The sequence below is a fragment of the Grammomys surdaster genome, unplaced genomic scaffold (genome assembly GCF_004785775.1).
Source record: "Grammomys surdaster isolate TR1022 unplaced genomic scaffold, NIH_TR_1.0 126153, whole genome shotgun sequence".
Lineage (NCBI taxonomy): Eukaryota > Metazoa > Chordata > Mammalia > Rodentia > Muridae > Grammomys > Grammomys surdaster.
Window position 1 is genome coordinate 8,794,769 of NW_021620961.1, and position 13,649 is coordinate 8,808,417.

The 13,649-nt window shown below is 37.3% G+C and overlaps 1 protein-coding gene across 1 annotated transcript in view; it reads left to right on the plus strand.

The window, feature by feature from the left end:
- Window positions 1–11,311, plus strand: part of Samsn1 (SAM domain, SH3 domain and nuclear localization signals 1) — a 48,293-nt gene extending 36,982 nt beyond the window's left edge. Inside the window, exon 8 of the mRNA XM_028757223.1 lies at window positions 10,481–11,311. Coding sequence (XP_028613056.1) covers window positions 10,481–10,680 — 200 coding nt within the window. The 3' untranslated portion in view covers window positions 10,681–11,311. The remainder of the gene's footprint in view (window positions 1–10,480) is intronic.
- The last annotated feature ends 2,338 nt before the right edge of the window (window positions 11,312–13,649 follow it).

Consider the following 13,649-nt stretch of genomic DNA (forward strand, 5'->3'; position numbering starts at 1 on the left):
GATGGCTCTCTGTATTTGTAAATATAAACTGAAGATGAAATAATAAATGCAGATCCATTTATGGCTGAGTATAAGTTATAGCATCTGGGTTTTTTTTAAAACAAACAAACAAACAAACAAACAAACCAAAAAACAGAATAGCTTTCACTTTTACAATTGCCCATTCAGAATACCATTTCTATTAAATCTAGTCAAGCCTCCAAACCCAGAGTTTAGAGTGTGCCAATACTCGAGAGATTTTTGTAATGACAAAAAATGCTAAAAAACCAATTTTTGTAATGATGAACCTTCAGCCATATCTACATGCAAATAAGAAAAAAAGCTAATTAGACAGCACAGCTCCATATGCATAGCTGTTATTATTGTTGTGTATACTTGTGAACAATAATTATAGATGAGAGGTAGAGGTTTAGGGAGCGGTCGAGGAGGAAGGGTGGAAATGATATGAATACATTGTACTCATAGATGGAATTCTCAAAAAATTAAGACCAAAAAGACGAGAGAGAGAGAGAGAGAGAGAGAGAGAGAGAGAGAGAGAGAGAGAGAGAATATATGATGGAATCTAACGTCAAAGCTTAAAAATAATTTAAACTATCCAGTCAGCCTTCTCTTTCAAACATAGTACTAACAGTAGCTTTTCATTACTTTCTTCAAACATGTAAATATAGTAAAGCTTCATTTCAAGGTGTTTACATTTATTTTTGTCTTTAGTGCTGTTCCCAGCTCAGACAGACAGTGAACTTCCCTATTTAAGGTGAGAACGTGAGGCAGGAAGTGCCTTGTGTCTTGAACCAATTTCCTAGTGATTTCAGAGAATAAGGATTCCAACCTGCTTCTTGGGAAGCAGTGCTGGGCTTCTTAGCATTGCAAGAAACATCTCAGACACTGAGCAAAAAGGGAGTTGTGTATAGCACCCAGGCCTCTTGACTTCTTTGGTTAGTTATCCTGTATCTGATTTCATGTGTTCTCCTAAATTGAGGCATAGTGTGCCTATATTTGCTTCATGTGCAATAGGAGTTAGCATAAATCTCGAGACTCTTACTTTTTTAATACTTGCAGTCTTGGGTTTGCACAGATATTTATCCTTTTCCTACACATTTAGCATGAATGACTAACCTAACACAAGAAGAAATGATTGTAGTCTTGGGTTTTTTAACATTTTATTTCTGGGGACAAGAGATGTGCACAGGAGGAGGATGGAGGAAAAAGGCAGGAAAAGACTGACCTAGAAAGAGAGACAGCTTATTCAGTAGCATAAGCCCAGATAAAATCAGCCTATGCGAATTGATGCAGAGATACTTCTCAAGTACACACAGCTTCTTTTATCCTGTCTATACACTGTGAGCTCAGAAACTATCTCTGTAGGTTTCTCATGTTGATCTTGTGTAGTGAAATAGTTAAGAATCTCCAAAAGAATGTGAGTGTGAAGTACAAGGAGGAGAAGGCTCATCTCTGAATGTTTGAAAATACTTACTATTCTACAATTCAAAACATCTACCTTGTCATATTTCCAACTGATGAAACTATTCAGAAATTGAAGAAGGGAAACAACTAGACAAGGAGGAGAGGTGGGTCTGTGATCCAAGGCACTGCCGGAAAGTTCAGACTTCCATCCTGCAGGTGCAGCCCAGTCAATATAAAATAATAAATATTTTAAAATGGAAATTTTCTGCTACTTCATCAGTTTCCTAAAGGATGTTATTTGAGCAATGCGGTTCAGAGAGCAAGCACAAATTAAGCTCAGCACTCAGTAGGTTGAGGCAGGAGAATGGAGAGTTTAGGGTCAGTTAACTTTATACAGATTGCTATTAGTTTTGAGATAGGAGATAGAGATGGAGAGGGAGAGGGAGAGGGATAAGGAGACGGAGGGGGGGAGAGAGAGAGAGAGAGAGAGAGAGAGAGAGAGAGAGAGAGAGAGAGAATTGGTGTTGAAGAAAAGTGGCAATATCATCATATCACCCTCTGAGAGGAAAGAAGCTACTGGAAGCTGTCTTGCAGCAGGGTTTGTGAAGTGAAGGGCATGGGTCCCAGCAAGCAGTGCTTTTAGGGATGAACAGTATTCAGAAGGAGACAACAAAGGGAAGGTAGAGTCACCTATGTCCACTTCACTTCTTCATTTGTATCTCTCATTACCTGTCTATGCAAGCCAGAGAATGACTTACAGAGGTACCCATCTGAGACCTGGATGCCATTTTATTAACTTCTGACCCAACATATTAGCTTGTAAGATAGAAAAACTAAAGCATAAATAGTTAAGTAGATTTTTCGAGCTCATATACCTGTGTCTTAGTTCTCCACACCTCTGAGATTATATATGTTCCAGACTGGTCTCTGAAAATAAAACACTGTTGTCTGGAAACATTGTGTGTCATTCACTGTTAGACATACAGAAAGGACAAATCCCAGAAATGACTTCCCTATATAAGATTTTAGAATGCGGTACTTGAAAGTCAAGAGATGCTAATTACTCAATAAGTGCCTCTTCTGTATAAGCATATACACCAAGACTCTACGTTCAGGAGACAAACTACAGGAAAATGCAGATTTGACTTGTGTCGCTTTCAACAGACAACTCTGAGGTTATTCTTATTTTAACCTTATGGTATAGAGTAGTGTTAGAATACACATGTCAAAAAAGATGCATTTCATGTGTTAGACTTCTCTGACTGAAAGCTATTTATCTTTTATGAAACTGCTTCACTTAAGAAATAAAGAAGAATGACTTGCATTTGTTGATAAGATGGTGAATTCTGATGATGCGGCATCGTGCCGCTGTGGGCTTATTTTTATCTATCCGACTTTGTGAGTCACATCTTCTACCACCAAGCTGAAGATTAAATGCACAACCTTCATGTTCCTTGAATGATAAAGACTTTGAATATATGGTTATATAAAAATGCAACATCATTTAAAAAGAAAAACAAATGCATTTCACAGTCAGACTAAAAATAGCTCTTGGAAAAGAATGGGCCACATAAATTACCCTCGTTTTATGCATATAACTGTAGTGCTATCGTTGAATCCAAACAGCTCAGCAAGGCCAGTAAATGCCTATGTTTTTCCATTGTTAGGTTGAACATTTGGAGAATTTTGGCTTTTCCAGTCATTCAATATAAAAATGTGGCAAACTGGGCATGTGTCTTGAGTGTTAAAGCCTTGTGATAAGCCCCGTGTGAATCTTTAATATATCTGGAGTATGAAGAGGACAGGAGATAGGACACGGTGTGGGGAACAGCAATTTAAAATTGAGAAAACAAAACAAAACAAAACAAAACAAAAACAACTTTTAGTTTTTCTTGGCTCAGAAATAGATAGTACTGCTCTCACTTTGACCTTTAAACTGTAAACTGGATTAAATATTTTAGTCCATTTCTTGGCAGGAGGCACAAATCTTCTCCAACTAGCTGATAGAAGGGTGACTGAGAGGTATGTGAGCTGATCACAGGGTCACTGCTGCAGGACAATGATGACTTTGGGGTTCTGCAGTCCCAGGGAGACAATCAGAGATATTCAAAATTCACTTCCAGGTTATGTCATCATTGAACAGAATAAACTCATTGGCTCTTTCACTTGGGAATGTAGAAAAAGTATGAGACAAAAGGGGGAGGTGGGCTGTGACCCAGCTCACAGAAGAACAGAAAATGCAGGATCTGTTTATTTGTGCTTATAAGGATTCCTGTAGTTATGAGGGGATTTTTAAAATTTATTTATTTTTACTTATCCACTTTACATCCCTCTTACTGCCCACCTCCCCATCACCCCTCCCACAATTTCTCCCCTCCCCCTCCCTTCTCCTCTGAGTGGGTACTCGCTCCCTGTCTGCCCCCTCCCTGTATCCCACCAGACTTAAAGTCTCTGTGATGTGCTTCCACTTCCATGAGGCCAGACGAGGCAGCTCAGCCAGAAGAAACATATTCCACTTATAGGCAACAGCTTTTGGGATACTCCCCCTTCCAGTTGTTCAGGACTCACAAGAAAACCAAGCTGCACATCTGCTACATATGTGTGCGAGGCCCAGGTCCAGGCTATGCATGTTCTTTAGTTGGTAGTTCAGACTCTGAGAGCCCTAAAGGTCCAGGTTAGTTGACTCTGTTGGTCTTCCTGTGGAGTTCCTATTCCTTTCAGGGCCATAATCCTTCCTCCTATTCTTCCTTTAAAATTAGTCTCTGCTGCATTGGGAGGAAATGTTCCCCGCAACTTGGAGAGAATGGTGTGTGTGTGTGTGTGTGCGTGTGTGTCTGTGTGTGTGTCTGTGTGTGTGTGTGTGCGTGTGTGTGTGTGTGTGTGTGCTTTCCTAGAGGTGCTCTACAAATAAACATTTAAAGCCCCGTTATCTTACTCAGCAATGTTTCCTTAGAATAAAACAGTTCTCTGCTGTTTATAGTCTACAGTTTGTTTCTTCTACAGTTTCTTTCTGTACTTTTGGAATTACACTGATATGTCTTAAAATGTGTCTACCAAAATATGTATGACAGTTCTTAGGGTAAAAGGGTGATAGAAATATCTTTCTTACATTCAGGGCTAAGTAAATTTTTAATTGAAAAATAAGAGTAACTTCAAATAAGAGTAAAATAAAAGTAAAAATAAGAGTAAAATAAGCCAACTTTACAGAATTGCTCCTCCAGATATTATAGGTACTTTTACATTTTGATTTCAGTGCCAAGTGAAGAGGAAGGGTAAAGGGTGTGTTGTGTGCCAGCTGGTTGGCACCGGCTGTGGTCACAGCAGCTCCTCATTGCTCTACCACCCCCAGTTGTGCCTTCCTGCCTGCCCAAGTGGATGCAGAGCAAATGGGAGGGCCCTGTCAGGAGCTGGAACATGAGCTGCCAGAGGGGAGATCTGTAGCAATGCCAGACAGTCGTCCAGCAGTTGGTCCAGCAGCTTGCCAGTCTAACCTGGTGTCTAGCTCCTGACATGTGTACCTGGGTTTTGTAACCCACCTGGCACAGAATTTTATTTTTGATTCAAAAAAGAAATACATTTTTAGAAAAGATACAATAATTGTTCACATAAATGAGTACAGGAGATGGACAGATGTTTTATTGGTATGTGTTTATACATACACACACACATAATTTAATATATTTTTTGTCATAACTGTTTGGCTTTAGGATTTAATTTCTTCAGATTTATTTTTGTTGCTGCTATCTCAGGTTTTATTTATGACAAATACCATATTCTACATAATAAAAATACATTGAAATCAAAGCATTTTTACTTTTTCTTTAGAGAGTAATTTCTAGAAGAATTTTCACATCAGTCACTTAAAAATTACTGTAAATCTCTCTCTCTCTCTCTCCCTCTCTCTCTCTCTCTCTCTCTCTCTCTCTCTCTCTCTCTCTCTCTCTGACACTCTTGTACTTGTACTTGTTTTTATTCTATAGTGTGACTGTGACCTAGCCTAGGCATGGTTTTGAAATGATCACCTCAGTCAGACAAGATGAAACCTTCTAAAACATGTGCTTTTCTAAAGCTCCCGGTCCTGTTTCTTATCTCGTAGGAGTCTAACGAATGCTTACAGACTTGATACATACTGAGTGAGGATTACGCTTAGACACTTAGGAATGAGGAAGAGTTTTGCCTGGTGATGTAAAGTGATGTTGCATGCAGGCCCACCTTGCATTTATCAGTTCCGCAAATAGCCAAATGAAAAGTTCAGTATCTGTGCAAGAGTACAAATAATTTTTGGAAAGAAACTGTATATACGATTGAAATTTTAATGTTTAACTATATAGCAATTCAAAGTATAGATTTTTCTATTAAAGTTACCAAAAATGCTAGCTTAAACCTAGTAGGTCTAGTAAACAACTTGGAATTCTACCAATTAATGTTATGAGAATTAAGACATACCCTTCAAATAGTATATTTTGAAGATATTAAGAGTCTGCTGTTGGTCTTTGTACTGATAAAAACATATGTGCATATGATTCAATGTTTTTATTGTTGCTGTGGCTAAGCCACTGACATGAGGAAACTTAAGAGAAGAAAGGATTTTGCCTTAACCGTTTGAGAATATAGAATTGCAGAGTTTCCGTGTTAGGGACTCAGATGGAGCTCAAACCTGAATGGGTTTGTAGCGGTACTGAACTGTGTACACCTGTTTCTCATCAATGGTGATAGAGCCACAGAAAGATTCAACAAGCCAACAAGTGCCTTCATTATGTCCAAGAGTCCCTAAAATCCCATTTGGTCTGAATTTCACTAGTGTAATCAAGCCAAGAAGTGCCTTCATTATGTCCAAGAGTCCCTAAAATCCCATTTGGTCTGAATTTCACTAGTGTAAATATTATTTTGTTAGTGTAAAACTACTTTCTATTAATAACTTACTTTGGTCAGGCATTTGGGAGTCACAGAATTGTGTCTTTTTGTTTTCATTTAAAGCAAAAAAAAAATAGTAAAGTTAAAATTCTGAGAAATTTTAGGTTAAAAAACCTGGAAGTTCAAGTAAAAATGGGTTCTTTCCTTCACAGAACCTTAAACTTTTTTTTAAAGAAAATAATAATTGTTATTATTCATTAGTTTCCCCTCCCCCTTTCTTCCCAGTTCCTTGCCTCCACCTCCTCTCTGCCTGTCTCCTCCCTCCACTTCTCCTCTATTTCCCTTCAGAAAAGAACTGGCCTCCCATGGATAGCCACCAAAACATGACATATCATGTTGAAGTGAGACTAGATACCTCCCATCATATTAAGGCTAAATGAGTCAACCCAGTATGAGGGAAAGGGTCTCAGAAGCAGGCAAAACTGTTAGAAATCCCACAAGAAAACCAAGCTGCATAAGTTTAACATATATACAGACTTAGACCAGACTCCTTCAGGCTCCCCAGTTATCCGTTCAGGCCCTATGAGCCCTTATAAGCCAGGTTTGATGGCTCTCTGGCTTTTCTTGTGTCCCTGACACCTCCCCCCTTATAATCTTTCCTCCCATCAGGACTCCCCTAACTCTGCCTAATGCTTGGCTGTGGGTCTCTGCATCTGCTTCCATTAGAACCTTAATTTTTTTTAATGTGTCAGAATTGGGATGACTGCTTTCATTAGATACTGGGATGTTCTTCCTAGGAAAAGGATTGAGTTTTGTCTTTAAAGTGTTCTTCACTCTAGGTATAATTGAGACTGCCTACACTTAATTAATTAAATGTCATAACTCCAATATAATTATTTTATGATAATTATATTAGCTGTCTTATGTCTTAATCACTATGCCATTTTTCAACATTGCTGATAATCTTAAATCTATGATATTTGATTCACGGACCATATATAATTCTCTACAATTTCTGGTAGAAAATAAAATATTTTCTAAATAGTCTTTTCTTAACATGGTAATTTCATTGTCATTATGTAGCATATAGAACCTAATTCTAAAGTTCATTATGGCTATTGATTGATTGCAATAAGAGAAACATATCAATAATTACTAAAAATTCATCATATTCACATTTGAAATTGCATGGCCTTTGAGAAACTTCCCAACCATTCTGTGGCTATATTGAGTAAAATATACAATTTTAACTTTTCTACTATCTAAAAGTAAAATATAAAATATTATAGATATCTGAGAAATAACAGAAAATCCACCTAATATTTGAATACTTTCATTTGTTTATTAATCATATGAACATATGCTATTATGTAGTTTGAATAGCATAGTTTAGAGAATCTGTGTTATTTTTTTGTTGTTTTTAACATGTCAACAGAAATGTTTAGTATATACAGATACATTCCAAAGTACTCTGGGTAGTCCATAACTTTGACATTAAACTGTTTCTTTTTACAATGTGTTACTTGCCTGGTTAGCTCAGATGATTGGACCACAGGACATAGCTGATGTAGGTTGTGGTTTCAATTTCTACGTAGGCCAGTTACCCTTGCTCTGTTTTGCTGACACATGAATAGTGTAAGTGACTTAGAAAGAAAATATGAATACATTACTGTGAGCTTATTCTCTCAGTAGGCAAAAAAAAAAAAAAACCCAAACAAATAAAATAACAACAGAAGCCTAAGACCAGCATTTCTAGCAATCTGACATTAGTGTTGAGGTAAAAAGAATGAGGAAATCTGGCCCTCTAAATGAAAAGCTGGGGTGCTAAGGAGCCGTCCTCTCCACGGTGCTGTATAATGACCTGCCTTTTCTTTTTATAGTTACAGTTGAGGGGCTCCAGCTGATAACCTGCCTGAAATTATTGCAGGCCTGGTGGGAGGCATCTGAGGAGAACAGTCATGTTTTCACTTGACGAGGAAACCATTAGCAAATCACTGCTGTTCTGTAAATTACTGCGGTGCTTAAGGTTCAGACAGAGAAACGACTTTCTTTTTTCATAAAAATTGCAGGCGAAAGGGCTCTCACAGTAACAAACTTGTATTTAAAACATAGTCACTCCTACAGTTCAAAGACGGGGAGACAGCAGTTCTCAGGTGGAAACCAAATAAATGTTCTTTCATTACTAAAACAATGGATGCGCTCTGGGAAGGTCAGCTCCATGCCTAGCTAGCCTTCTCCAAAAAGCAATGGGATAATGGAACACAGAACTGACTCCTTTCTTTTCAATTGCATTAGATGGAAAAGGCAGAGGCAGGACAAAAACAACTCCTTAGAAAGTGATGGACACTCAGCTGCCTGACCATAAGGGAGGACTTGGAAACACAGTGACCAATCTTCATCTAGTCCACTTACTAGGCCAATCTCCTCTGACTTAAATGAGTCTGCTAATAAACAATTAATAAACTAATAAACAACTAATAAACTTCAAGGTAGCTGAATTTCACATCACTGGACTTCAATGGCAAAATACTAGGAAACTTGAAAGTTGTATCAAACATTTGCCAGGAGAATATTATTTATATATTATATTATATTGTCTATTGAGATTACATATCAGGAATAATTTATTCTGGAGGATGGGATAAATGTGGTTTTGTGGTTTGAAAATAAAATCCTCCAGGAAAGGATAAAAGGAGCTGGTGTGTTCCTCTTTGGAGACAAGTAGACCATGAAGTGGTTTCAGCTTTTCTCAACAAGTACTTATCATGTAACTACAGAATTAGAAAATATGGTAATCATCTATTTTCTCAATTCATCTATAAGTGTAACGCGTAACTACCATTCTGATACATGAAAGGGAACTTAGTTCTGTACATTCCCTACATAGAGGTGTACCCAAAGTCACCAGGGCTCAGTTCTTGTGTCTGCCAGAGGTTAGTGAGGGTAGACAAGGTAGATAAGGTAGATGGCAGAGTATAAACCAACATGGTCAAGATGAAACCTAGACAGTGCTCTTGAAAAAACAAAACATGACATGTGAGATAGACAGATTCCTAAAAAGGACTCAATTAGCACTAGATGAAGCCATTGAAAACTGAAGCTTTGCTTTGTTTTCTTCTGATTGGAACTGGGTAAACGCAGGACAATGTGATTAAGAATTTAAGGCACAGTTCTGACCTCCACTACAAATCCATGTGCTTGGTTGTCCATTCCATTGTGAGTGAAGTGAGTTGAGACGTGACAAATACCAGCTCCTAGGTGAGAACAGAGGACATGCCAGTGTTGTCTGAGCTAAGAGATGACAACTAGAGATTCAATCTCTGTCTGGAGAACTTGGCTCGATGCACCAAAATACTTATCTCTGCTATCAAAGAGGACAAACGTCCCATTGACAAAGAGCAGGCTGATGATGAAGTACCCCAGAAAGAGTCACAGTATAAAAAGTTGCCTTGGTTTTGTAGAGATACGTTTAGTTCAAGTTCTAATAGTCGTTATTTTAAAATGTAATATGGGTTTTTTGTATGTAAAAGTGATTTAGTGAATCAATCATGAAATAAACTATTGTAAGAATTACAAAGATGCATAAGACACACTAAAGTTTCATAAAGTAGTTCTAAAAAATTTTGAATTTTATATTCCAAAAGCTGCCTCTTTTCCTTATGTTTATTTTTATGTTGAATGCAGATGCAGGACAATTTTTGAATATTTCAGATAGTATTAGCTAAATTCTAAGTATTTGAAGGCCTGCTGTACAGTTACTCACAGTGAGTAATCTTTTAGTTACATATCCACATATTCATAAGTTCAGAACTGTTCATCAAAGTCACTTAAATTACACTTCAAACTACATATGACTTTTCTAATGATCCTTTAAGGAATATTTGGACCAGGTGTCTGTCATACTGTGGATACAATCTGCTTTCTTTGGCAACATACTATTAATGTAAAGGGAGAGTCCATATTGGACTTTGCTCATATAGGCAGTTAACATGAATAACATATAACTAAAAGTGAAGGATGATGAGCAGTCGCTGATGTCCAAGAGTTTGAATATCTGAGTGTACCGATCTTATTTAACAAATTAATGGGTATTTCATTCACAGGGGTTTCCATTGTAATAAAGGCAAGATTGGAATAACTTAAGTAGGATAATATTTGAAGGTGACAGTCATATAAAAGTTGTCATGGCACTTCCTAACCAGGGCACCTTTTCCATTTACAGCTTCTGCAGAGCACGAAAAGGAACCTGTGCCTCTGTCCTCAAACCCAGACATCATAAGGGAATCGCAGGTAGATGACTGCCCGAGGGACTCTGGCTGTTACATCTCATCAGGAAACTCAGATAATGGTAAAGAAGATCTGGAGTCAGAAAACCTGCCTGTCATGATACAGAAGATTGCCATTAGAGAGCCCAGTGACTGAACACACACTCGCATGTCCACACTCACAGCTGAATTCCATTTGAACTCTTTGTCTGTTACAGGATTAAATGGAAGGGTTCCAAATGCATCCTAAAAAGCAGAGTGTTGACTGCTCTGAATGACTGTACCTGCAAATTTATATCTCTCACTTACCAATGAGTGTGCATAAAGTATATATTTATTAAATACTATGTGTTAATGTTTACCTGCCCATATTAGAAAAAAGATATAATGCAAGCCCATGTGTGGTATGTACTGTATTTACCTCTATTTCATAAGTGTAAAAAATGTAGACATGGAGACCATGTACTAATATATATATATATTATTGAATATGTTCTAGAAGGAGTTTAAGCTGAAGTAATTTCTACAGGTAGAATATATACTCATTTTTTAATTACTAGGAAAATGGAGACTGAGTTTAGAGACTATTGTATTCAAAGATTGAGTTTTAGTAAGAATTTTCTGTTTGTCTCTTCACTCTGTTATCTGATATAAATATATAGTTAACAATATACTGCCTGTTTTGGTCTAGTAAACATAGTTGTAGAGGTATTTTATCTTTGTATGTAAATATTTTTAAAATTTCCTATACCCTAATAATAATAATAAAATAAACTATGTACATATTATATCCGCTAGACTAAAGTTATTTGAAGTATTTTCATATAATTTAAAGGAAGTTTCTATTAGACCATGCTGTATAGTCAGTCCTAGGTAGGACGGTGTAGCGATTCCCAAAGCATCTTCTAACTCCAGATCCGTGTTACTGAACTTCCTGAATACTCCCGACTTCAGCTTGATGTGCCAAAACCTTTCATTTTACCCATAAAATTACCTCTCATTTTATTTCTACTCCACCTTTTTTTTTTTTCAGAAACAAGGAGCTACTCAGTGAAATAGAAAGTTATTTTGCTCTTTGCTCTGCATGTGTCTTCCTCAGACAAATTCACTAATGAAGTCCTGTAGATGCTACCTCTAGAAAGTCTTGATATTCATGACATCCCATTCAGACCCAGGGCTTCCATCACTGTTTAGACTCTGATGTGGAATGTTGCAACAACAATCCCACCTTCAAGTTCATCCCCACATAATCTCTAGAAAAATCTTTAGGAGACTGATAAAATCATTCCACTTGCTTGAAGCATTTGATGGCCTCTCATTAATTTTAGCATAACATGTAAATGTACATAATTTTTTTGCCAAGTACTTTTAACCTTTCTGGTGAGTCCTCTCTCTGACCCGATCTTTCAGTGCACAATCCGACCACACCAATCTACTAACAGGCTTCCAAATTCACTATTCCTTCAATGAATCTCTATGTACTAGGTATTTTTCCAGTACCTATCCTGGCATTTTGTTTCAGTTGAATCGTCCCTCTCCTCTGTCTGGAAACTACCATAAAACATTTGCTTGACCTGTCAAAGTTTTGTGAACCCCTTCTGTGTTTTCTTTTCTCTTTCTATATTGCTGGTTACAGAAATTCTCTATTTATTTACATGACAGCTAGTTTTACACAACACCATGATTGCCTCGTGACAGAATTTATTTTCATAGGCTTTAAATTCCCAGTATGCAGCCAAACTTATTACTGAAGGAATGTTTAGAAAAGAGATGCTATTGAGCATGACAATTAATTTTCCACATAAAACTGGAATATTGTCTTTTATATAGGTTAGTAAGTCACTCTTAACCACCTATAGGTGAATGCTTCCAAGTTATCTAGAAGTTTTTAAAGGAAATGTGGAGTTGGAGAGATGGCTCAATGTTTAACAGTGCTTGCTCCTCAGTCATGAGATGTAGAGATTGGACCAGGGCAAGCAAGTGAGGTAGTGAGGTGGCTCTCAAACATTCGTAACTCCAGCTCCAAGGGAGCAGATACTCTATTCTGGCCTCTATGGATACCCTCACACAGACAGGCTCATACAGTTAAATACACACAAACACACACACACACACACACACACACACACACACACAAACACACATATCTTTAAAATGAAATAAATAAAAGGTAATAAAACTCAGGCAAGGTAAAATATTCTGAATGCTGAGGACAACACAATAGTTCAAGTCTCTGGCATCTTTAACACACCTAATCTCACCAACATCACTCCATCAAGTGTGATACACATGCATACCTCCTTTTCCTTCCCAGCAAAGCGGACATTTTCCTGATTATGGTGACCACTCTTAGTAGACTTGTATAGAAACTGTTCTTGGATGCAGAAGAGGTACTAACATCATTAATTTTTAAACTGTTCTGCCCCTTCTCCCCAGGTTATACAAGAGAATGTACTTCTCTTTTATGGCGATTCAAGGAAACGCTAGATTGGAAAGTAACTATGGAATAATAAAGCAATGCCAGTCTCCTAATGAGTTAAACTTTTCCCAATTTCTATCTTTGAAAATGAAAGGTTCATGCTAGTTGATGATTTAGAGATATCTTAAAGAGGCTTTGGGAGACAATAGCAAAGAATGTCTGAGGTCTTACTAAAGGGAGAAGAGAGAGAAGTTAAAAATAATACAAAACAAAAAAAACAAAAAAAGAGCAAACCAAAATTAAACAAAAAAAAAAACCAAAAAACAAACAAACAAACAAACCAAAAAAAACAAAAAACAAAAACCAAAACCAAGAAGTGTATGTAGTCAGGAGAAAGAGCTGATGAGGGTATATCTATAGGCATCAGTCTGAAAAATGCCAAAGAAATAAAATCAGGAGAAGGAAAGCAGATTCTCACCTATTGCTCATACACAAAGCTCTGACTGGAGCAATGCAGAAAAGCAAGAAAGACCTCACCTAAAGCCAATGACCCACAGGAACTCTATCTCCTGCTGGTTTTTCTAGAAGACAGTCTGAACCCTTTAAGAACAGGTTAGAAGAGAGTCAGAAAGTCATGAAGTTAATATTCACAGAATATTCTTATTGGCTCTGTAGGTTTAAACCTGGCAAGATACCCAATCACATTC